Source organism: Crotalus tigris, unplaced genomic scaffold (assembly GCF_016545835.1).
Source record: "Crotalus tigris isolate CLP2741 ecotype Arizona unplaced genomic scaffold, ASM1654583v1 scf7180000019173.45859301935:6455823, whole genome shotgun sequence".
NCBI classification, from domain to species: Eukaryota; Metazoa; Chordata; class Lepidosauria; order Squamata; family Viperidae; genus Crotalus; species Crotalus tigris.
Window position 1 is genome coordinate 6,323 of NW_024097414.1, and position 24,371 is coordinate 30,693.

Below are 24,371 nucleotides of genomic sequence, written 5' to 3' on the forward strand. Positions count from 1 at the left end.
TTCCCCCCCCCCCCCCGGCCCCAAGTGGACAATACAGCAAATAACAAAAACCATTATTTTGGTGTCTCCTGGTCACATAAAAATGGGAAAAAAGTGGTTGGTTTTTTTCAATGAAAAAGTGATTAGTTTTCAAGATCATTCAAGCCATATTGCATATCTGACACCCTATGGGCTCTTCCATAGAACGGACCTATTATTTTTTAGGGTTTTTCAAAATTTCTACCCTATTAAATTGATCAACATGGGTGTCATTTCCATCACCAGGCTCAGTCGCAAAGATTGTGTTCCTACTGTACACTTGAGGACTTCATGACAGCGAAAATAACGCATTTAACGTTGCTAGTTTCTGGGCAAGATCTGTTTAACTTGGACATGTTTTAATCTTGTATTTTAATGTTTTTTGTATGCCTTATTTTAATTGTGATGCTCCTGACACGAATAAACAAATAAATTTGGGTCACAAAGCCTTGCTCCACATCCCAGGGCTGTCAACACAGTTGTGGGGCCAGTGGATACAACTGCCTTGAATTCTTAGGAGGAAAGGAACAGGTAAAATCAGAGAAAGTAAGGAAGCGAGCGAAGAAAGAAAGAACACGATGACAAAGGAACACATGGGAAAGAAGGTTAAGGAATAGTATGCAAAAATGGGGACAGGATGCATTTGCTAAATAACTTTATGACACTAGTCCATAAGCGATATCTGTTATTTTGAACAGAAAGGCAGGAAACACTGTCAAATACATAGACAATAATTGGTAAACGGTGGTGTCCTATTCACCAATGACTGGCAGGATCCCGTTACAGAGCAGTATTTCTCAACCTCAGCAATTTTAAGATGCATGGACTGCAACTCCCAGAATTATTTGCTGGCTGGGGAGTTCTGGGAGTTGAAATCCACATGTCTTAAAATTGCTGAGGTTGAGGAATGCTGTGCTAGACCATCCTTCCCTAACCTGGTGCCCTCAAGGGTGTAGCTCAGCAACTTGGAAAGGGGTCACCTTACAAAAAGCAATTTGAGGGTAACAAGCATTTAAATGAGGTAGTATCCCTTCTCCAAATAACACCAGACAGTCCAAGCTACCAAGAAAACATTGCTCCATACCCTCTCAAGATGACTACAATAGCCAGCCCACTTTGATTAACATCTGCAGAGAGCATCCATCAATGAGATGTTTATATTTCAGAAGGTGGCCAAGGATCCATTTTGTATGTGTGTGTCCCTAATCTGGTCTCCTTCATTTCATGGATAAGTTGTTCTAATAGCAAGAGAAAGAGAGAAAAATTCAAGGATTGCTTCCGAATTGCTAAAAAGATCGGGGTGAAGCTGTCCGACATGGAACGTGAACCAAAATTTACTTGGTAACCTTATCTAGCACACAGGCCAACCCAATATCTCCTGGGAAGACTATGATTTGGTCCTGGAGGAGAGGTAGGTCTTCCATGTCGTAAGCTAGGACCTCTGTGTTGCACGTCTTAGCACCTTCACCTTTGATTTGGCTACCAGGGTGGGATGTAGTGAGGGTGGCAACCTCAAGAAAAGCTGACAGTTGTGTGAGGGGAACCAGGAACTACCCTGGGAAGCATAGAGAGTGATGATCCACAACATCCAAGATACTTGGTACAACAACCCCCCATTTTTGCTCCTGCTTTGAAGGATTCTGACGTTCTGAGAAACAGCTTCTAAGGTTCAAGCTTCAACAACTTCTGCCTTCCAAGCCTTCAAAGGCTCAAGAAACTCAAGTGGTTCTTCTCTTCTTCAATGTATGCCGTTACGTTCTTCCTCTTGGCTTGTCTCCTGCTAGAGCGGCCATTGGCAGAATGTAAACATGACTCTGAGCGCGAAGGCAGCTGTAGGATTTTATCCTTCACCAGCCTCAGTGGTTGCCCCAAACTGGCTTTGAGTAACGTGCTGAAGCTGCCATCGGTAGCAGTAGGAGGGCTGGTGCTGTTGACTGAGGCATAGCCTGAGCTGACTTCCCCAGGAGAGGCTCGGATGATGGGAAACTCGCTCTCCTCGTTGGGATGGTCATAATCCTTCACGATGTACTGACATCCTCCTTTGGGAAGGCTCTCGTCATCGCTGGATTCTTGGCAACAGCAAGGCTTTCTGAGGTCCTGGTGTGGTAGATTTCCCTCCGGAATTCCAATAGGAGCTGTAACTATACAGCGGGGAAATAGAAGAAAACTCTTAAAATAAGATGGTCAATGTCAGACACAGAAACCAGGTCTACATGTGAAGGTCCAATGAAACTGATTTACTGCTATCCATGCCTATGCAAAGGAATCTTCTCAACTAACGGTTAGCCCCTGACTGAAGTAAGATAAGGGTCAATGGCATTCAAGGAGATTTGGACTTAGTTTGCTTGTGACCACATAGAGATTCTAGGCTGGTCCCTCCTTTGACTCCACCCCCAGGTTCTGCCGCTTCTCCTGCTCCAGTCCAACCCATGCTAAGAAAATCAAAATTAAGCCAGGGCAATTTGCTTTTGTGCTCTAGAACTAGCCAAGTGGATTTCCCTAAACTGAATTAACGATCAAATTCAGCAAAGGTTTGCTTCCCTTTTAGGTTACAGGTAGTCCTCAATTTACAGTACAAGCATTTGCTTAGTGACCATTTGAAGTTACAACAGCACTGGTCTGCAATGATAGTAAGCGCATGGACTAGTTGTCTAGTTGTCACTTTTTTCAATGCCGTTATAATTTCTGATGGTGGCTAAAGGAATGGTTGTTAAATCGATCCTGGGTTTGCTTGTGTGCCAGATAAGGTTACCAAGTAAATCTTGGTTTATGTTCCACATCGTACAGCTCGATTCTGCAATAGGCAGCAGGTTTATAAGTACGAATTCTGACTTAAGCACAAATTTGAATTAAACATTTAAAGGAGTTAAAAACTGAACTGTTCTTAATCCAGAGTCTCCTGACATCCAAGTGTCTGTGGAGATTCTCAGTCATCCAGGTCATAGTTATCCCAAAGACGCTTTTCCATGAGGTAATTGGACTTTCTTGTTCTTTGAAGATGTTTCGCTTCTCATCCAAGAAGCTTCTTCAGCTCTGACTGGATGGTGGGGAATGAAAGGATTTATACTCTTTGCAGACAACTGGTCATTTGCATGCTTTTAAAGAGTCCTTGAGGCCACTTGGAGGTTAATCTGTGCCTTCAGGTGTCCATTCCCCACCATCTAGGATTCTAGTCAGAACTGAAGAAGCTTCTTGGATGAGAAACAAAAGAAGAAACAGCTTCTCCAGTTCTGACTAGATGGCTGGGAATGGATACCCTGAGGACACAGATAAACCTCCAAGTGGCCTCAAGGACTCTCTAGGGGACTGGAGGCTAAAGTATATAAGGAAAGGCTGCTGAAATTGGATATGTCTAGTTTAATGAAGAGAAGGACTAGGGGGGACATGATAGCAGTCTTCCAATATCTCAGGGGCTGCCCCAAAGAAGAGGGAGTCAAGGTATTCTCCAAAGCGGCTGAAGGCAGGATAAGAAGCAACGGATGGAAACCAATCAAAGAGAGAAGCAACCTAGAACTAAGGAGAAACTTCCTGACAGTTGGAACAATTAATCAGTGGAACAACCTGCCTCCAGAAGCGGTGAATGCTCCAACACTGGAAGAGACTGGACAGCCATTTGTCCAAAATGGTGTAGGGTTTCCTGCCTGAGCAGGGGGTTGTACTAGATGACCTCCAAGGTCCCTTCCAACTTTACTATTATTATTATTATTATTATTAAAATGTCTTCAAAGGAAAAAAAGGAAGTCCAGTTGCCTCGTGGAAAAGCGCCTTTGGCATGGGCTGTATCCAATCTGCATAAGGAAACTTAAGATCCGGGCACAGAATAACAAGAACAATGGAAGTCCTGAAACTTGCATTTTCACAGTGGAAATAACAACAGAGGAGAGAAACAGGGGCCTTACCGTCTCCCTCCTTCTCGCCTTCACTTTCTTGATCTCCTTCATATCCCGAGCAAGCATCCAAGCTCCAGTCTAGAAAATTATCCAGAAGACTTTCTTCCTGAGTGGACAATTCAGCCGTGGGGGTGGTGACAAAGCTCCCCCGGTCCTCCTGGATGCTGTCTTCCCTTCTCCTGTGGAAGGAACACTGCCATGAATAACCGTCCAGAATGAGAAGGTCCTAAACCTCCAGAGTTCAAGGGCAGTCAAGGCTCGTGTGCTCTTAGGGAGAAAAATCAAGATGGCCACCGCAATCAGATCGCGCAAACGCATGCACAAAGGAGGTGGGGCTTGCATAGCATGACTGCAGCTCCGTCTTGATTTTTTTTTTTTAAATGTCCATCCCAGCCTGTGACCTGGAAAATACCCTGATTTTCTTACAATCTAGGGGCTGTAGGTACTAATCCCACTCGAGGAGAACGAGTTCAAGTCTATACTTCGCAGTCCTAGTGGACAATTACTTAAATATGAGCCAGCTGTGTCGTGACTGCAGCTCCGTCTTGATTTTTTTAATGTCCATCCCAGCCCATGACCTGGAAAATACCCTGATTTTCTTACAATCTAGGGGCTGTAGGTACTAATCCCACTTCAGGAGAACAAGTTCAAGTCTATACTTCGCAGTCCTAGTGGACAATTACTTAAATATGAGACAGCAGTGTGCTGCAGCTGCCAAAAAGGCCAACACAGTGCTAGGCTGCATTAACAGAGGGATAGAATCAAGATCACGTGAAGTATTAATACCACTCTACAAGGCCTTGGTAAGGCCACACTTGGAATACGGCATCCAGTTTTGGTCACCACGATGTAAAAAAGATGTTGAGACTCTAGAAAGAGTACAGAGAAGAGCAACAAAAATGATCAGGGGACTGGAGGCTAAAACATATAAGGAACGGCTGCTGGAATTGGGGATGTCTAGTTTAATGAAGAGAAGGATGAGGGGGACATGATAGCAGCATTCCAGTATCTCAGGGGCTGCCACAAAGAAGAGGGAGTCAAGCTATTTTCCAAGGCGCCTGAAGGCAGGACAAGAAGCAATGGATGGAAATTAATCAAGGAGAGAAGCTACCTAGAACTAAGGAGAAACTTCCTGACAGAACAATTAACCAGTGGAACAATCTGCCTCTAGAAGCGGTGAATGCTCCAACACTGGAAGTTTTTAAGAAGAGATTGGACGGCCATTTGTCTGATATGGTTTAGGGTTTCCTGCCTGAGCAGGGGGTTGGACTCGATGACCTCCAAGGTCCCTTCCAACTGTATTATACTTATTAATTAATAAGAATAAAACACTATAAAAATACAATTGATCGGCAAATATCTTAATCAGCCTGAGCTGGAAAGAACTGCCCGTGCTTTTCCCCATCATAAGCCGTAGCACAATTACTGAAAAGGGAGACTGGGATGAATGAATAGCTGTCTGTTCACGTACAAAGCTTTTCTGGGGGGGGGTTGTCCTGCGATAGAATTGAAGATGATTTCATTAGCGGGACCAGCTTGTAGAGAGGAAAGCAGCTGGAGCCAACTCAGCCAGATCTGAAACTGAAATCCAGGAATCGGAGAGACTTGGAAAGAATCTCTGCACTGTAAGCTTTGGGAAACTGCTAACAATCACTATAGACTCCGGGAAAGGGAAACCATTAGGTCATCTAGACATTTCCCAACAGTATGTCTCCCCATTGGCCACACGGATTAGGTTTTCCCCAAAGAAGGTGAGCAATCTTGAATTGCAGCAAAAACGCTTGTGAGAGCAAAACGAAACGAAAGCCCAAGGAGAAACCTAGAAGCAGAACCTAGAACCCACTTATTACCCAGAGATGGAAATCAAGGTTCTACTGGTCTTGGGTCTGCAAAGTCAAGAAATGTTGCAAACGCTACTTTCTTCCTTCTACGAAAAGCCTGAAGATGTCAATGAATGTTCAACCCATTTGTCTTCTGCTGTCTTCAAGCCATTCTGTATTTTTTTTTTAAGCAATAGAACTTGTGTTTTTTTCCTACAGTCCAACTTTTCTTCTCCTGGAGACCTCACAGGTCCACCCACTTGGCCCAAAGCAGCTGTTCCTGTTCAGAGCTGGAGACCCTAATTCCACTGTCCATGCAGGGCCCACCTCCTGCCAATTCGATCGGAACCCAAGGACTGAACTTGCCTTTTAGAACGTTTTCCAGAAGGGGAAGTGAGGAAGGTCTCCACTGCATTCACGTACGAAGATCCAGGCTCCGGGTCTTCCTGTTTCACTCCTAACAGGGAGCAGAGCTGGCTGTAGCTCGTCACCTAGAGCAACAGGTTAACTGAGGTGGGATGCGGCATCCAAACTGCCCTTTGCTGCCAAATACTGGTTCCTTTTTTTCTACCTTCCACCCAAAGAAACACTTCTTGCTTCTTCAACTGCTTAGTTACAGTCAGGTGCGAAGAATCAGGACCACACATTAAGTTGCAGTTCAGATTTATTGCTCAAGCTTACAGACAAGAATCTAGTAACTAAAGTTCAACACTACAATGGCACTGGATAAGGGTCAACGGAATTCAGGAGGAGTTGGACCTATTGTGACTAAGCTGATGACACACTTAACTCCACCCCCAGCTCTGCCGGCTCTTCTCTTACAGTTACCAGATACAGGTAGTCCTTGCTTAGTGATCACAACTGTGATTGGCAACTCTGGCTTATCCTGTCGCTCTGACGGACTTACACCTCACTCCCAATGTGGTTGTTAAGCAAATCGCTAGCATTCGCTAACCAGATGACCTCCAACGTCCCTTCCAACTTTATTATTATTATTATAACATCCCATCGCTATGGCTTGCAATTTCACCGCTGACTTCTCCATTGGTTCTGCTTGTTAGAAGCCGACTGTGAAATACACAAGTGGTGCTGCCTTGACCATAGGACCCTGCGATGGTGGTCAATGCGAGGATCCATTGCAAAGGTGTTTTTAAGCACTGTTGTAACTTTGAATGGTTGCTAAACAAGGCAGTCAGTAAGGGAGGTCTATCTGTAATTCCCCTCTCCCAGAATTCTCTAGTTAGCCTACCTCTTCCTTTCCAATTTCTTCGTAGCGCTTATCCTCAAATCGTTGCTTCACAGCAGTCAGGGACACCTGTCTATAATCTTTGGGCACATCTTCATGGAAGCTGGGAAGAGAAAAATCGAGAACTATCTCCATGAACGTCTAAAACAGCCCTGGGTATCAGAATATCTTATCTTTCTCTGGCTTGGGATCTCCAGGTATGTTTGGCTGCAACCTCCACTGTTCCCAGATAACCTGGCTCTCATTTCTACCTGATACAGTCCCCTTTGGGATTCTACCAGTAGGAGGAACCCATGCTGGGATCAGCTCTTGAGATCTCCTTGGTGGTCTCCAAGTCTGGTTGTTTTCTTGCAGACGTTTCATGACCCTTACTTGGTAACAACATCACTGCTAGAAGGGAATGGAGTTTTCTCTCATTTTATATACTTGTGGCTTCCCCTGGTCTCCCGTTAACTGACAGAGCAAGCCACTACTATATAAAATGAGAGTAAACGCAATTCCCTTCTAGCACTGATGATGTTACTTAGTTGGGTCATGAAACAAAGATGGTTAGGGGACTAGAGGCTAAAGCATATAAGTAACGGCTGCTGGAATTGGGTATGTCTAGTTTAATGAAGAGAAGGACTAGGGGGGACATGATAGCAGTGTTCCAATATCTCAGGGGCTGCCCCAAAGAAGAGGGAGTCAAGCTAATCTCCAAAGCGCCTGAAGGCAGGACAAGAAGCAACGGGTGGAAACTAATCAAGGAGAGAAGCAACCTAGAACTAAGGAGAAACTTCCTGATAGTTAGAACAATTAACCAGTGGAACAACCTGCCTCCAGAAGTTGGGAATGCTCCAACACTGGAGGTTTTTAAGAAGAGACTGAAATGGTGTAGGGTTTCCTGCCTGAACAGGGGGTTAGACCAGAAGATCTCCAAGGTCCCTTTCAACTTTGTTGTTGTTGTTGTTATTATTATTAAATGTCTGCATGAATACAACCAAGCTCAGAGAGCACCAGGAACCTCACACTTCTCCCCCTTCTCCACCACCCCTTTCCTTCTAACCCGGATGATGTTACCTAGTTGGGTCATGAAATGTCTGCAAGAAAACCACCCAGCTCAGAGAGCACTAAGGATCCCTCATTTCAACCCTGAGCTACAAATCCTTTATCGGGATCAGCTCTTGCCTGATTTAGAAAGCAGCCACGGTTATTTTCCAACGGGCAGAGAAACCCACCCATTCCTGAAGTTCCAGTTTGTGAAATCCCCTCCCTGGCCAAAGGTTTTACCACTTCTGGTGGAGGCTCAGCACACAGGGAACCAGCTCTTCAAGAGAAAATCCTGTATTTTCCATTAGCTGGCTAGTCCACGGGCGAGCTGGAGACAGCAGAAAGGAGAAAAACAAAGATCAGTGCTGCTGCTTTTTTTAACCCTTCTGCACAGCTTAGCTTCACTTTATCTTGACTCGGGAATCCAGGTAGTCCTCGACCTGTCCCCCACAATTAAGTCCCAAAATTTCTGTTGCTAAGCCAGACAGTTGTTAAGTGAGTCGTGCCCCATTTTACGACCTTGAGCCGTGGTGGCGCAGTGGTTAGAATGCAGTACTGCAGGCTACTTCTGCTGACTGCCAGCAGTTTGATCCCGTCTGGCTCAAGGTTAACTCAACCTGCCATCCTTCTGAGGTGGGTAAAATGAGGACCCAGATTGTTGGGGACAAATATGCCGGCTCTGCAAACCGCTTAGAGAGGGCTGTGAAGCGCTGTGAAGTGGTATATAAGTCTAAGTGCTATTGCTATCTAAGCCGTGGTGGTGCAGTGTTAGAATACAGGCTGACTCTGCCCGCAGCGAGGAGTTTGATCCTGACCAGCTCAAGGTTGACTCAGACCTTCCATCCGTCCGAGGTCAGTAAAATGAGGACCCAGATTGCTGACTCTGTAAAAATTGCCCCATGTTCTAAAGTGCACTGAGTCTTCTATCTCTTTTCTCTTTCATGCCAATCTGTCCATTTCTGCACAGTCTAAACTTTTCTTAATTAGTTCTTCTTCCGTTGGTCAGTTTTCATTTTTCCAATGCTGGGCAAATACTATTCTTACTGCAGTTAATACATGTCAAATTAAGTATGTACCATCTTTCTCGTAGTTCCCTCCTATTATGCCTAATAGACACCATTCTGGCTTAAAATCTATATGGCCAAACTTATGAATTTCGACCACGTGGCCACCGGGAAGCCGCAACGGTCGTAGTTGTGAAAAAACGGCCGCAAGTCACTTTTCAGTGCCGTTGCAACTATGAATGGATGCTAAACAACCAGTCGTAAATCGAGGAGCACCTGTACAGATCTTCCCCCCCATCTACCAAGGTCATTCTCCATACCATTCCATTAAGCCAAGCTTCCCAACTGCGACGGAGTCAACCGATCATGGTAAACAAAGAACAGCTGGGCCGTTGCTCAGACCAGACTTACCTTGTCTGTGCAGGACTTTGGCTAGTAGCAGAGCTGCTGCGGACAAGCGGGCAGGAGAATAGATGCAAAGGCCCGTGTTCAGGAGGGAGAGTTCACAGATGAAGCTGTACAGGGAGGCAGTCCTTCTCTCCAGCGGGACGACGTTCAGCAGGACTTCTTTATAATCAATAATGGTAGGAATCTTTTTTTTTTTTTAAAAAAGGGAAAACAGGAAGTGCTAAGTCACCCATGTTCATAAGCTGGGCAAGATGTCAGAGCAGAAAGCCTCCAGAAGGCATCTTCTGAGGCGTGGCTGTTATAGGAATTCATTTTGAATGTTTTAAATATTGGGTTTAAAGACTTCCGGTCCCTTCCGGCTTCTTAACATTTCTAACCCGCTGCTCTGCACGAGGTTTCAAAGCCTGCGAAAGTCAAAAGACGTAACGCCAGTTCCAGAAACCCCAGAGTGAAAAGTCTTTGTGGTTTTTTTCTGGGCTACTTGGTTTTATAAATTCGAGGGAGGGAGGGAGGGTGGGAAGGAAGGAAGGAGGTAGGGAGGAGGGAGGGAGGGAGGGAAGGAAGGAAGGGAGGAAGAAGGGCAGGCAGGAAGGCCTTTTTTGCTATTGCAAGAAGGAAGGAAGGAAGGAAGGCAGGAAGGAAGGAAGGGAAGGAAGGAAGGAAGGAAGGAAGGAAGGAAGGAAGGAGGAGAGGGAGGAAGAAGGGGCAGGCAGGAAGGCCTTTTTGCTATTGCAAGAAGGAAGGAAGGAAGGAAAGGAAGAAGGAAGGAAGGAAGGAAGGAAGGAAGGGAGGGAAGGAAGAAGGGGCAGGCAGGAAGGCCTGTTTTGCTATTGCAAGAAGGAAGGAAGGAAGGAAGGAAGGAAGGAGGAGGGAGGGAGGGAAGGAAGAAGGGGCAGGCAGGAAGGCCTGTTTTGCTATTGCAAGAAGGAAGGAAGGAAGGAAGGAAGGAGGAGGAAGGGGAGGGAGGGAAGGAAGAAAGGGGGCAGGCAGGAAGGCCTGTTTTGCTATTGCAAGAAGGAAGGAAGGAAGGAAGGAAAGGAAGGAAGGAAGGGAAGAAGGAAGAGAAGGACAGGAAGGCCTGTTTTGCTATTGCAAGAAGAAGGAAGGAAGGAAGGAAGGAAGGGGAAGGAAGGAAGGAAGGAAGGAAGGAGGGAGGGAGGGAAGGAGGGAGGGAAGGAGGGAGGGAAGGAAGGAAGAAGGGGCAGGCAGGAAGGCCTGTTTTGCTATTGCAAGAAGGAAGGAAGGAAGGAAGGAAGGAGGGAGGGAGAGAGGGAGGGAGGGAGGGAAGGAAGAAAGGAAGGGAGGGAGGAAGACAGGCATCAACTGACTATTCCCGATTTTTCAAAAACTGTCCTAAGTCCTATACCTGTAGCTGGAACCTGTAAAATATAGGAAACAGCTACAGGATAACAGGTAAGCTGGATGTCAGCAAGATTAAAATTCTGGCTAACCAGAAAAATTCCCACAAAAGTCTGTGAGAGAAAAGTCAGTACGGTTCCCCAGCAGGGGATCGTAAGAGAGCATACACAAAATATTGATTTGCTCTACAATGCCAGGGAAGGGGAAAGAAAATACTGACATACAAGAAGACCTGGTTCCCCAGAACAGGTCCATCTGAGATGCAAGAGTCTCAAGAGCAACGAAACTGGTTTTGCTGGACCAGAACAAACTAGGCCCAGCCGTCTCCATCCAGCAGCTGATGCCCGAAGCCACGTTCGTCACCTCCGCACAACTTTACCTTTATCCTGCCTTCCAGGGCAGAAATGATCTCCCCCATCATCCTCACCAGATCTTCGTACTTGTACGTGTTGTCGGTCAACCAAACCGCTTCGCGAATCGTCAGAATCTCTTTACTCACAAAGCTGAAACCAAAAAAGCAGTGTGCGTCAAAGACCAACCGCGGGAGAAGTAATGGAGGCCTCACTGACCCAATTCTCACTGGGGGGGGAAAAAAAAACACCCACCCGTAAGCAGCAAAGTCACTAATGCTTCATCTGATTTCTAAGGGCAAAAGTGGAGTAACTCAAAACGAATTTCAGCAAAAGCGAATTCGGAAGCATGTCGCCTGACAGAGCCCTGAGCACTTGTCTGAAATGGTATAGGTTCTCCTGCTTGAGCAGGGGGCTGGACTAGAAGATCTCCAAGGTCCCTTCCAGCTCTATTCTATTCTAAAATGCATGGGTTCTACTGCCATAGCATTCAGAAAAACATTGCAATCCTCATTAAACAAAAATTACTACTACTGTAGGAATTTAGCTTTGGAGCTAATATGTTTAAATAAGAGAAATTTGGGGACCCTGAAATAGTTAAATAATTAAGTTAGCTTAAATTCAAATATTTGGAAAAATTAATAAAGTTTAAAACAGGATCTTTGGGATAGATAAGCTTTCGTAAAAGATTATTGACTAATGAAATTTATATCTGGCAATATACTTAATGAAAATCTGTGTTAGAAACGTTCTAATGAGATTTCAATAATTTAAATAGATAGAGCGCGTTGGTTTTGATCTAAGCATTTAATTTATATATAGCGATATATTAATGAATGAATTGGCTATAGGATTGTACTAATTTGATTATTATACTGATATTGAGCGGTTGAAAGTTTTTATTGACTAAGGAAATTTATACTTAGATATATTAATGAATGAATTTATTTGAATTTAATTGATTATAATATTCTACATAGATAGAGAGGGAAGTTTTAAGAAATATTGTGTGAATTGTATACATATAATGTTATTGGTCTCTTCTTGTAATTGACCACCATATCTCCACGCTGGTTCTTAAGCTTCTGTTGGTGTAAAATGGAAAAATAATAAAAATTGTTTATATAAAAAAAATTGCTACTATTTTCAGAGCATGCCGCTATCAGCACCGCCAACAGCTAGACGACTTACCGCAGTGGTGGCGAACCTATGGCACGGGTGCCAGAGGCAGCACTCAAGAGCCCTCTTTGTGGGCACGCGTGCCGTTGCCCCAGTCCTAGGCCTTCAGCTGGGTTTTATAAAACCTTTTCGCTTTAGGCCTCCGCTGCCGTGTGCAAAAAAAAGGTTCAATCAATCAGTCAATTTCAACTTCTCGCAGGAAAGAAAAAGATCTTGCAAAGTTGGGATTGATTGATTGAACTTTTTAGTCCCACCCAGTCTGCCGTTACCACCGCAGCCACGCCCAGCTAATGGGCCACGCCCATCCAGCACCCGACGATGCATAAGTGGGTTTTGGGTTGCAGTTTGGGCACTCGGTCTGTAAAAGATTCGCCATCACTGACTTACCGGGTACAAATGACCATGCACGCAATTCCTAAAAGCTGCAGCTGAGCCCGGGGCACGGGTCTTAGTTTCAAGTACCGATCCACACAGCCGATGGTCATGTGAAGGCAAAGACTGGAAAAATCTTTCATGGTGGCGACTTCCACCAGCCAATCCACCAAGATGTATCTAAAATAAGGAAGGAGAGCAAAGCCGTTAAGACATTCATCTTTGCTATCGGCTGGGAAGCAGTTATCCCGTTGTGTTTCTTTTGTCAGTCAATTTCCCTTAAAAAAAAAAAAAACAGAATGAAAAAAAAGAAAAGAAAAAAAAAGGATGACTGAAGAAACTAAAATTAATGAATTGATACCTTCAAGAAATACACCATTGTTGGTTGCTAAACGAACGGTTGTAAATCAAGGATTCCCTGTAGGGCACCTCGCGCCCAATGATTTTTTAAAAAGCCACATTAACTTTTATTGTGTCATAAAAACCAAAATCATTTGCCTAAAGAAATTGGGTTTAGCATATCCAGACTGATACTTGAAGCATTTTCACCATCTAGTGCAGTGTTTCTCAACCTTGACAATTTTAAGGCATGTGGACTTCAACTCCCAGAATTCCACAGCTAGCATTGGTCTAGTGAGAGAGTCCAAGTTTTTAGCACGATGACTGACAACGCGCTGTTTAAGGATGCTAGGGAACCCAGTTTTTACCCTAAGTAGGACGCCCGCCCCGTATTTAGCCGAATGTTTTTAAAAGCTGGCAGAAACCGGGTGAGGTCGCTAGATTTTGTCACATCTCAACCTTTTAAAATCTGAGCTTCACACTTTTTCAGAAGCAACCTGAAACCTAACAAGCTCTTAATAAATAGCGTTTTCCTGCCCCACCAACTAGAGATTAAAATTCCAAAAGTGTGTGGGGGGGAAACCCCTCCGTTTTGTAAAGTAGTTTTATTCCTGTGGATCCAGCTAATTAAGTTGCCCAGAGTCACTCCAGGGTGAGATGGGAGGCATATACACTTAATAATTAAGTAATAAAAACAGCAGAGAATAGATGTCTTTACCTCATTGTCTCATTCATACCCTTTTGGACAGTGAAGATGCTTTGCTTGCTCAGAGGAAGAGAAGCCTGGAAAAACTGGGAGAGGGTCTCCGGGGATATCTTGCTTTCTGGCCCCAGTTGGCTTCCGTTCCCGCAGGCTTTGGAGAGGGCGATCTGCACAAGGTAGAAAGCAACTCAAGTCAAGACAACGGAACTCAGCTTGAAGGAACTCAACCCTGAAGGACAGAGGTTGAAGCCGAAGCTTCATGGTTCCGATAGATGAAACTCTTCAAAAGAACTTCAAGGCATTGTTTACCTAAATAATCTTTTATTCGAGTAGCATAATATCGGCACTACATAATCGAAGCCAAAAACTGAATTCCCCTCCCCTGGGCATATAGTATCAAAGCATAATTCCCTTCTCCAACTACCTTGAAGCATGAGCTTCCTCTCCAGTTCTCCAGCCCGCCAATTCTTTATCAGCTCTGGGCTCAATAACCTTGATTCTCGTGCTAAGTTTAGTGTTGTTATGTCTAGCTAGACTCTCATTCACATCCCCCTCCCTCCCAGCATCATCTAACTCTAAAAGCAAAAGGCAAAAAGATGGCTACATTTCCATCTATTGTCAATACAAAACATCTGATGTTAGCAACATTGACACAAATGCTTTGGCCACCTAATGAGAACTCATTGGAGAAGACCCTGACGTTGGGAAAGATTGAAGGCAAAAGGAGAGGATGGCAGAGATGGTTAGACAGAGTCATTGATGCAATGAGCATGAATTTGGGCAAACTCCAGGAGACAGTGGAGGACAGGAGGGCCTGGCATGCTATGATCCAGGCTGATGTGAAAATTCGGGCACAACCTAGCAACTAAACAACAATAACAAAGCTCAGCTTTGATGGGCAAGAAAGAAAAAAAAACTCATTGTTTAGCTAGTAAGAGGGACTTTTTCCCTAGAGATGCTAAGATTTCAAGGAATATCCATATTAGTTGCTCTTAAAAAGAATCCTGGTGGCGCAATGGCTAGAATGCTGTATTGCAGGCTAACTCACTACCCACACAACCTGGAGTTCGATCCTGACCAGCTCAAGGTTGACTCAGCCTTCCATCCTTCCAAGGTCAGTAAAATGAGGATCCAGATTGTTGGGGGCAACGGGCTGACTCTGTAAACCACTTAGAGAGGGCTGCCAAAGCACTGTGAAGCGGGTATATAGGTCTGTTGCTCTTGTATTCGGTGACTGAATCCTCAACACTTTAGGGCAGGGGGGGTCTTCCAACTTGGCCCTTTTATGACTTGTGGACTTTAATTCCCAGAATTCCTCAGCCAGCATGCCTGGCTGGGGAATTCTGGGAGTTGAAGTCCACAAGTCTTAAAGTTGCCAAGGTTGAGGACTCCTGCATTAGGTGACTGAAAGCTCCTGCCTCTGTTATCTGATTGGTCCCTACGCAGCATCCCTTTCCCGCATCCCTCAAAGCCACCGCTTTTAACCATCTGATCACTTAGGGCAGGTCCTTCTTAAATTTCTTCCTCTGCCTGTTAACTTTTTTTTTGGGGGGGGGCCTCCTGCCTCTTTTGTCTGATTGTGTCACAGGCAGCATCTATTCTCTTCATCCACTGAAGTCATGCTCACGTATCTTTACAAAATAAAAAAACTTCAGATCCAGGAAGCGATGACCATACCTGAGCTTCCCAAGAGCCCTTGGCTGCATAGTCCCTAAGTTGTCTGAGGCTCTGAAGGTATCTACCAGGATCTGACATCTGTAAGAAAGAAAGGAAGTCATCACACCTCCTTCTCACAGGGGTCTAAGGAGAGCTACCTCTTCCCAAAAGACCCATGGCGTTGCAGCCTCTTACGCCGAAGAAGACTTTTGAACTCACAGCAGCTTTCTGGTTATTTTCCCACAGGAGGTAAGAGCTGTGCAAGCAGCCTTGCTTTGAGGACTCTTCAAACATCTCCAGAGCTTCTTTCCGCTTCTCTTCGTCCTAATAACAGAAAGGGGGAACGTGGGGGACATGGCTTTGTTCTGGGATCACATCACAATGCAGTCCTTTTTGTATGGGCCCTGGGTGCAACTTTGTCAGCAGTCCTGGCTTTTGTTTTAAGTTTCAAGGTATATATAGCTGCCAAATTCACATATGGGACCATTAAACACACAAAATAAAAACACACGGCAGCTCACCATCATAAAACAGCCATAATCTGCCTGAATGGATCAACCTGGGGGGGGGGTTGATACACTCTGACCCTTTGATTAAACAATGTCATCTATGGGGATCTTGGGAACAGGAATATGGGCTGTGATGGCGCTCAAAAAACCACCTCATTATCAATGCTCGCAGTTGATCTTCCCTCATCATGAGATTACCATTAGTCAAAATGTGTTGTTCTGTGCTTGAGGTGTTATTCCCCCCCCTCCCGCCTTACCTAGCAGAGTGTAGAGTTTGGAGAGGAAGGGATTACAAGAGAGTAAGCAGGCACACAAAAGGAAATACCCTGGGACTTTTGCATAGCATGTTCACAGCTGCTGATGCCAGCACATTCCTGTGGATGTGTATTCCTCATTGTGTGCCTGCTTACTTTCCTGTAATTCCTTCCTCTCCAATAAATGTAAATACGGAGATCAACTCTCTTGTTAATTATCCCCAGCCGCTAGAGTAAGTATTTCAAAGGTCAGGAGAGTAGGAAAAACAAAAGCTGTCACATTCACGTGATTTTCTACTTAGCAACTGCTTCACACAATGATCAAGTTGCTGCCCAATTGTGGTTGCTTTCAAGAGGCAACTTATTTTGTTACTGTCATTTAGAGCATCAAAACTCAAAAGATACTTCCAACACGTGTTTGCACACTAGAGAAGATAATGACAGGCTATACATACAGGAACATATTGAAGTGGTCCTTACCTCGAAGAGATTCAGAACTTTTGCCAAACAGTATAGAATCGATCCTCGCTGAGTCTACAGAAAGATCAAAGTCAGATGGTGTGTGGAAGACATATTTAGCATAAAGAGAAGCTAGAAATCAACATTTTCAGAACTGTCTTTTTTTTTTGAGCTTGCAAAGAAAGATTCTTTTTCATTATTACTGCAAATTAACCTGTTGACAATCAAGTAAAGATGTTTATTGGGCTGAGCCAACCCATTCTAGTTCAAAACAATATTGCCACTGTCCAGAAGCTCTGGAGAACTTTTTAAGAAGATAGATTTTGGGGAAAACACGTAACAAGCTCAGGGGCCTGAAAAATTTAAAAAACCTTGATTGTTGCAGAGAGACTGGCTGAGTCAAGGGCAGGAGTCAAGTGGAGAATTCCTACATGGGCACAAATCTGACTCCCCTTGAATGCCATTGAACCTTACAAACTGTGAGTCTAGAGAATATTTCCATATATAGGCTTGAGCAAGAAAGTAGCTAATTGAACTCATATAATAAAGTTGGCAGGGACCTTGGAGGTCATCTAGTCCAACCCCCTACTCAGACAGAAAACCCTATACCATTTCAGACAAATGGCTGTCCAGTCTCTTCTTAAAAACCTCCAGTGTTGGAGCATTCACCACTTCTGGAGGCAGGTGGTTCCACTGGTTAATTGTTCTAACTGTCAGGAAATTTCTCCTTAGTTCTAGGTTGCTTCTTTCTTTGATTAGTTTCCATCCGTTGCTTCTTGTCCTGCCTTCAGGTGCTTTGGAGAATAGCTTGACCCCCTCTTTATGCATGGATCTTGTTGTTTGCACCTGGTACTGATTTAGATTACGCTTTTATTAGCTTTAGAATATATGCTTGACCTAGTGAAAATTTATCAGTCTATATTCTGAAATAAATAAGGACTAGAAACTTAAAGATTGTCAGTATTTGCACTGTGTGGCTGGTGTAGTACTGCTGCCTTGATCATACTGATGTTGCCTTCCTTGAGTCCAGATTATTGTGCCCGTTCTTGGCAAAAACACGTTCTGCAAGAAGGGCGAATCGAAGTCTGAAAGACCCAGAACAAAAGCAGCTTACTTTTCGCTGCTGACACTCTCTCCGGAGGCTCTCGTACACCACGGCTTTGCAACAGCTCCCGCCCAGAGACCAGGGGGGACGTATGAACAGCCAGACAAAAGGCACCGCAGAGACATTTAAGCACTCAGTCAGGCTGAAAAAGTGGGATGCCTTCAGCCCGTTCACTTCCGCACGACCTTCATCGGAAACAGATGCTATCAAAAAAAAAAAAAAAAAAGAGGGGGAGGTGATCAACCTGGATGCAGGATGAAATTTCAGTTACCAGCTTGTGGACCGTTAAGTTCCATAATTGTGGCTCTGCTGCAAGGTAAGGCGCAAGAGATCCATAAAGCGGGGCCCTCTGTTCCCGGTGTTTTCTGCCCACCCCAGTAGGTGAAACAGGGTCACTGGTGGGGCCTTGGAAGCATGCCTTCTGCCAGAGATTTGGATGGCCCTGACTTGGTTGGCCTTCGGGAAAGTGGAAAGAAAGAAAGAAAGAAAGAAAGAAAGAAAGAAAGAAAGAAAGAAAGAAAGAAAGAAAGAAAGAAAGAAAGAAAGAAAGAAAGAAAGAAGAGGAAAGGAGGATAGATGGAAGGAAGGAGGAAAGGGAGGAAGGAAAGAAATTGAGAAAGGAGGAAGGAAGGAAGGAAGGAAGAAGAGAGAAGGAAGAGGAAGGAAAGGAGAGAAGGGAGGGTAGGAAAGAGAAAGAAGCGGAAAGGAGAGGATGCAAGAAAAGAGAAAGGAGAGAGGGAGGGAGGGAGGGGCACTGATTTAACTAAAGGCTTCTTTTTCAGACTTGTACATAAAACTCAGCTACGAATCAACTTATTTGAGACAATCAAGGTCCTGCGGCAAGCAACGTTGGGCATGGCTCAACCTGGCAGTCCAGAACAACTGTCTCCAAAGTGGGGTGCACATACTTACGGCCTTCATTGTAGAGGTAGGCTATTCCAAGTTTCACAGCAGCTTCAAAGTTACCCTTTTCTGCAGCCCTGCAGGAAAAAACAAAACAAAAGCAAAGCAGACTTTATTCTGAAGGAATTCAGAGCTCAGTAAAATACAGGGAGCTGCAGACCAAATCTGCGCATTTGTGCTGGGGATTATTCTCCCCTCAACTATCCTAACTAATGCATTTGGTAGGCCAACCAACACCACCTGAGAGATGGGGAGCATTTGAAAGATCAAAGACTTTTGTTTGCACTAAAACACATTGTTCTGTCCAGTGATAATGTTGTTGTTAGTTGCGAAGTCGTGTCTGACCCATCGCGACCCCATGGACAATGTTCCTCCAGGCCTTTCTGTCCTCTACCATCTTCTGGGGTCCATTTGAGCTCATGCCTACTGCTTCAGGGACTCCATCCAGCCACCTCATTCTCTGTCGTCCCCTTCTTCTGTTGCCCTCCATCTTTCCCAGCATCAGGCCCTTCTCCAGTGAGTCCTTCCTTCTCATTAGGTGGCCAAAGTATTTGAGTTCCAGCTTCGGGATCTGGCCTTCTAAAGAGCAGTCGGGGTGAATCTCCTCTAGGACTGACCGGTTGGATCGCCTTGCAGTCCAGGGGACTTGCAGGAGTCTTCTCCAACACCAGAGTTCAAAGGCCTCCATTCTTTGGCGCTCAGCCTTTCTTATGGTCCAACTTTCACAGCCATACGTTGCAACTGGGAAAACCGTGGCCTTGACTATACGCACTTTTGTTGGCAGGGTGATGTCTCTGCTTTTTAATATGCTGTCTAGATTTGCCATAGCTTTCCTCCCCAGGAGTAAAGCTCCATGGACAGTACCAGTGATAATATTTAGGCATAAATACATACAGGTAATCCTCGCTTTAACAATCGGTCACTTAGCAACTGTTCTTGCGTAGTGCGAGGCAGCTGATGGATTTCCCAAGTTCTAAAAAGTTACCTTTCGAAGATTTTCAAGTTTCTCGGGGAAGGCCACTCTTCTTGAAAGCTTGCACAGGCCCAAATGCAGGTGTGGTTATCTATAAGATACTTAAGATGAGAATGCACCTGGAAGAGAGCGAAGCAGACCGTAATAGCCAAAGAATCCTCAAATAAAGGCAATGAATGTTCAGCCAGGTGGAATATCCTGGGAAGCAATTGTACAAGACTGGAAGGACAGATTATGCCCGTGGTGGCGAACCTATGGCACGGGTGCCAGAGGCGGCACTCAGAGTGCTCTCTGTGGGCACATGCGCCATAGCCCCAGTGCTAGGCCTTCAGCTGGGTTTTATAAAACCTTTTCGCTTTCTGCCTCCGCCATGTGCAAAAAAAAAAAAAAAAAAAAAAGAAAGGTTCAATCAGTCAATTTCAACTTCTCGCGGGAAAAAAAAAGATCTTGCCAAGTTGGAATTGATTGATTGAACTTTTTAGTCCCACCCAGTCTGCCGTTACCACTGCAGCCATGCCCACCCAATGGGCCACACCCTTCCAATGGGCCACGCCCACCCAATGGGCCACACAGCCACGCCCACCCAATGGGCCACACCCTTCCAATGGGCCACATAGCCACGCCCACCCAATGGGCCACACCCTTCCAATGGGCCACACTCACCCGGCACCCGACGATGCATAAGTGGGTTTTGGGTTGCAGTTTGGGCACTCAGTCTCTAAAAGGTTCGCCATCACTGGATTGTGCTGTTTGTATCGTGGCAACAGTCCGCGATGCAAACAGGCAACAATTTGGGACTCAGATGTGATTGTGATGTAGAACTACCTCTACAGTAAGAACGCGTACGTGGAAAATGCAAAATAAAATGAAAAGTTTTCGACTTACAGCTCGGAGGGAAAGGATGTCTTCTATAGGAAGCCCTTTGAGAACATGGAAGAGGATGTCTTCTGGAAGACACAGCAAGGTCAGGATTCGGGGTCTCTTCTTCACCCTTCTCTTAGAAGGGACCGGGAAACACCGAGAGCATCGGCAGTGGGTGACTGCAACAAAGATGGTAAGAGAAAAATATGAGGAGCCATCAGGCACAAAGAATCAGAACCATCCATTAAAGTGCAGTTCAGAAGATTTATTGCTCAAGTCTGAAAACAAGAATCCAGTCAACTGAAGTTTAATATTAAAATTGGTGCCAGGATAAGGGTCAACGGAATTGAGGAGTTGAATTTGGAATGTTTGTGGCTACGTAATGATTCTTGGCTAATGACTTGCTTAACTCCGCCCACAGCTCTGCCTGCTCCTCTCCTACAGGAACTGATGTGGAAGCACTAGAACTCCCAAGCTGAATGACACCGCCAGCTCTCGAGTTTCTTCTAAAAACTACTATGCCAATTCCCACAATGGATTTACTACTGGCATAAAAAATGCAGTGCCTATTTATCTCAAAGAAAGCTCTGCCAAATTTCGCGTGACTTTTCTTCTGAGCGAAGACGCACAGGTTTGAATTAGACCCATTTCATTGACTGATGGAAATAAAGCAAGAACACACATCGGCATTTATAAACAGAGAATGTGGCCTACCTGTTCAAATTCTTTACCTGCCCGTGTCGACGATCAGACGGATCAACTGGATCTCTTATGCTAGAAGCTATCCAGCCAGCAAACCTGACCCACTCTTTGTAAAATGATCTGTCCTGGAATTTTAACAAGGTAGGACGAGACTCCAGGAAGTTTGCAAAAGACACGGTGATTTCATAATACCCCTAAGCTGTTGCCGAAAAGCGACTTTTTTTTTTTTTTTGCCAATTATGGGATCGCCCCAGATTGTGCAATAGCAAATCATTGCTAAAGGAGGATTGCCAAATTTCAGCTGACTTTAAAATGGGCAAAATTGGCAATTTTATCCTGCCTTTATTATTTGTGCGAATAGCTCAAGTTGAGCAAACATACGTAACGTTCCTCCTGCCTCCTGTTTTCCCCACAAAAAACCCTGTAATTTGGGTTGGGCTGACTTATACATTGCTTCACAGTGCTTTCTAAGTGGTTTATAGCAGGGGTCTCCAAGCTTGGCAACCTTTGGACTTCAACTCCCAGAATTCCCCAGCATGGCTGGCTAGAGAATTCTGGGAGTTGAAGTCCAAAACTTGCCAAGCTTGGAGACCCCTGGTTTACAGAGTCAGCCTGTTGCCCCCAACAATCTGGGTCCTCATTTTACCGACCTCGGAAGGATGGAAGGCTGAGTCAACCTTGAGCTGGTCTGGATCGAACTGCTGGCAGTTGACAGATTTAGCCTGCAATACCGCCTTCTAACCACTGCGCCACCACAGCTTAATAGTTCATTTAGTGAGCGTTCAAAGTTACAACAGCACTGAAATAATGACTTATGACCTTTGCAGCATTCTCACGGTCACGTGACCAAAATCCAGCCACTTGGCAGCTGACTCATATTTATGAGGGTCACAGCGTCCCGGGGTCACGTGATCCCCTTTTGTGACCTCCTGACAAGCAAAGTCAATGGGGAAGCCGGATTCATTAAACGATCGGGTTACTAACTTATCAACTGCGGTGATTCACTCAGCAATCGAGTCAAGGAAGTTTGCAAAATGGGGCAAAATCCACTTAACAACCGTCTCCCTTAGCAGCAGAAATGTTGGGATCGATTGTACTCATAAGTCGAGGACCACCTATATTTAGTAATAGTAAATTAATATTTTAAAGCAATAAAGTATTTTAATTAAGGCCCGTGCGTTGTTGTTTTTTCCCAAGCCATAATATCATTGCACACTTTAGTAGACTATAGTGTATACATAAATTTTATGTGCACGGGAAAAGAAAAAAATCATATGACTCTGAAGAAATATTCTCTTGCTTGCAGTGGTTCCTGTATTCAAATTGTATTAGAATAACTCATCCTGAGAAAAAGTGTTTAGATTCAAACCTCTTTAGGGAAGTCAAAGCAAAAAAAAAAAAAAAACTGCTGCTATTTATTCTTTCCTCCCAAATTTCATTTCCCTTTATAAAAGGGAGATAAAACAGCAAAATTCGGTTGAGTGAAGCCTCGTGAAACATCTTTGAAGCCAGCAGTTTACTTTTTTTTTTTATACAAAAAAATGGAAGCTGTTTAAAATATACAAAATTGTATTTCTTTGATGCCTCTAATCAGCGAGTTCTGGTTTTACCATACATTAAAAAAAAAAAAAAGACATTGACTTTAACTCTGCTTAAAAAGCAAATAATTACACTCCTTTCAAAGATTTAAACCTTTTTTCTCCATACCAAATTTTGTTCTGGGTCGATTTATGAGCTACCTGTCCTCTTTGGTACAGGATGGGGTGGAAATACCCCAAAGGCATTCCTATTGTAAAGGAGAAATCTTGTATTATGGTCTTATGGAGACCATGCAAGAAGTCTTAAGCCAATCCCTTCGGCAGACAGGCCAGCTCTGATCCTCTATAGGCTCCACTTACTTTTTAAATCGACCCGCCCAAAAAAACCAGGGTCCTCCTCCCGTTGAGGTTTTTAAAAAATTAGTGTATATATATATATTTAAAAAAGGGAGGAATTAAACCACTTCAGCTCCAGCAACGAGGGTCTACAGTAACAAAAAAAAACTATCCATGTTTGAAGACGCTCCAACAAGCCACAAGAAGTGCAACTTTAACCCAAGTTTTACCAAGACATCCGATGGCGCCGCTGCACCGGACGGATTTGGCTGGTTGACGGCTGGGGAGCCACGGGGGTTGCGGCACGGGGGGGGGGAAGCGCCCCCCCCGACTCCATTTCTCCCACCCGGGTTGCCGATCTAGCTTCGGGCTGCGTTCACACGTTACCTGCCGCCCGGATTAGGTTTTCCGACGATTGCACGGAAGAGAGGAGAGGCAGCCGGTGCGCCCATTTGGGGAAGGGGGAAAAACGGCGGGTGCCTTGCATCCCACGCACCCACCGCGGGGCTTTGCACGTACTCCTGGTCCAGCAGCTCCCACCCCTCCCTTCCGACGTGCCCCGGGTTGCAGCACCGCTTCAACCTGCAAAGCAACTCCGGCTGGGTGGCAAGAGGGACTGAGCAGCCTGTCCCGGGGATGAACGGTCGTGGGGATGAGTCACTCCCGTGTAGGACAGCCCAACCGTGCAAGCCCCCCCGGGGCTTCCCTGAAGACCCCCAGCCCCCTCCCCAGCCCTACGGCCCCTCGCAGGCTTTGCAAAGAGTCCACTGGACACTCACCGCCCGCTTTCATTCTTGCCAGCCGGCCGGTGGACTCTCGCCTCCCCGGGCAGCACTCGCAGAACGGCCGCCGCGGCGCCAAGCAGCTAGTTCGTAGTGAGCGCCGAGCCGGCCGGGGTGGGGGGGGGAGGAGGGGCGGGGCCTGACGAAGGCTCCTCCCCGTGACTCTGGCGGCCTGCCGCTCTAAACCCGAAGCCCCGCCCCTGGAGGCGAGCGAACTAGCCAATCGCCTGGAGCGGCCGGACCGAGTTAGGGCCACGCCTCTTTCCGCTTTTAAAGCCAGCCACCTCGCGCCCTCTTTTTCAAACCTAGCAAGAGCGGGGATTGGACGGGGGGCGGGGCGAGGGCGGGGCCAGCGGGGAAAGGAGGCTACCTGGCCTGGGGGGGGGAAAGGAGGGGGAACCCGTCAACTTGCGGGGTGGATTCGAATCCCGCGCGTGCAGCGCAGCGTTGCCGCGCAGGCGCAGAAGCTGCTCGGGCTAGCCGGTGCTGGTTCAGGATTGTGGATTGGATTTAAGGAAACGGAAGATGGGTTTCCCGATCCCGATGCCGTGCCGCGGGATGGAGGAGGATTCGCAC

General features: G+C 45.5%; 1 protein-coding gene across 1 annotated transcript; it reads right to left on the bottom strand.

Annotated features, from left to right (window-relative positions):
• Position 1: 1 nt before the first annotated feature.
• Positions 2 to 23,899, bottom strand: CCNF (cyclin F). The gene is made up of 17 exons (XM_039360844.1): positions 23,793 to 23,899; positions 20,462 to 20,616; positions 19,589 to 19,695; positions 18,613 to 18,680; positions 17,710 to 17,903; positions 16,617 to 16,670; positions 15,593 to 15,697; positions 15,395 to 15,472; positions 13,733 to 13,884; positions 12,691 to 12,855; positions 11,154 to 11,277; positions 9,419 to 9,599; positions 8,244 to 8,331; positions 6,978 to 7,077; positions 6,095 to 6,219; positions 3,918 to 4,087; positions 2 to 2,159 (listed from the first exon to the last, which is right to left on the bottom strand). The coding sequence occupies exons 1-17, from the start codon at positions 23,803 to 23,805 to the stop codon at positions 1,720 to 1,722; spliced, it is 2,319 nt and encodes a 772-aa protein (XP_039216778.1). The 5' UTR covers positions 23,806 to 23,899; the 3' UTR covers positions 2 to 1,719.
• Positions 23,900 to 24,371: the final 472 nt, after the last annotated feature.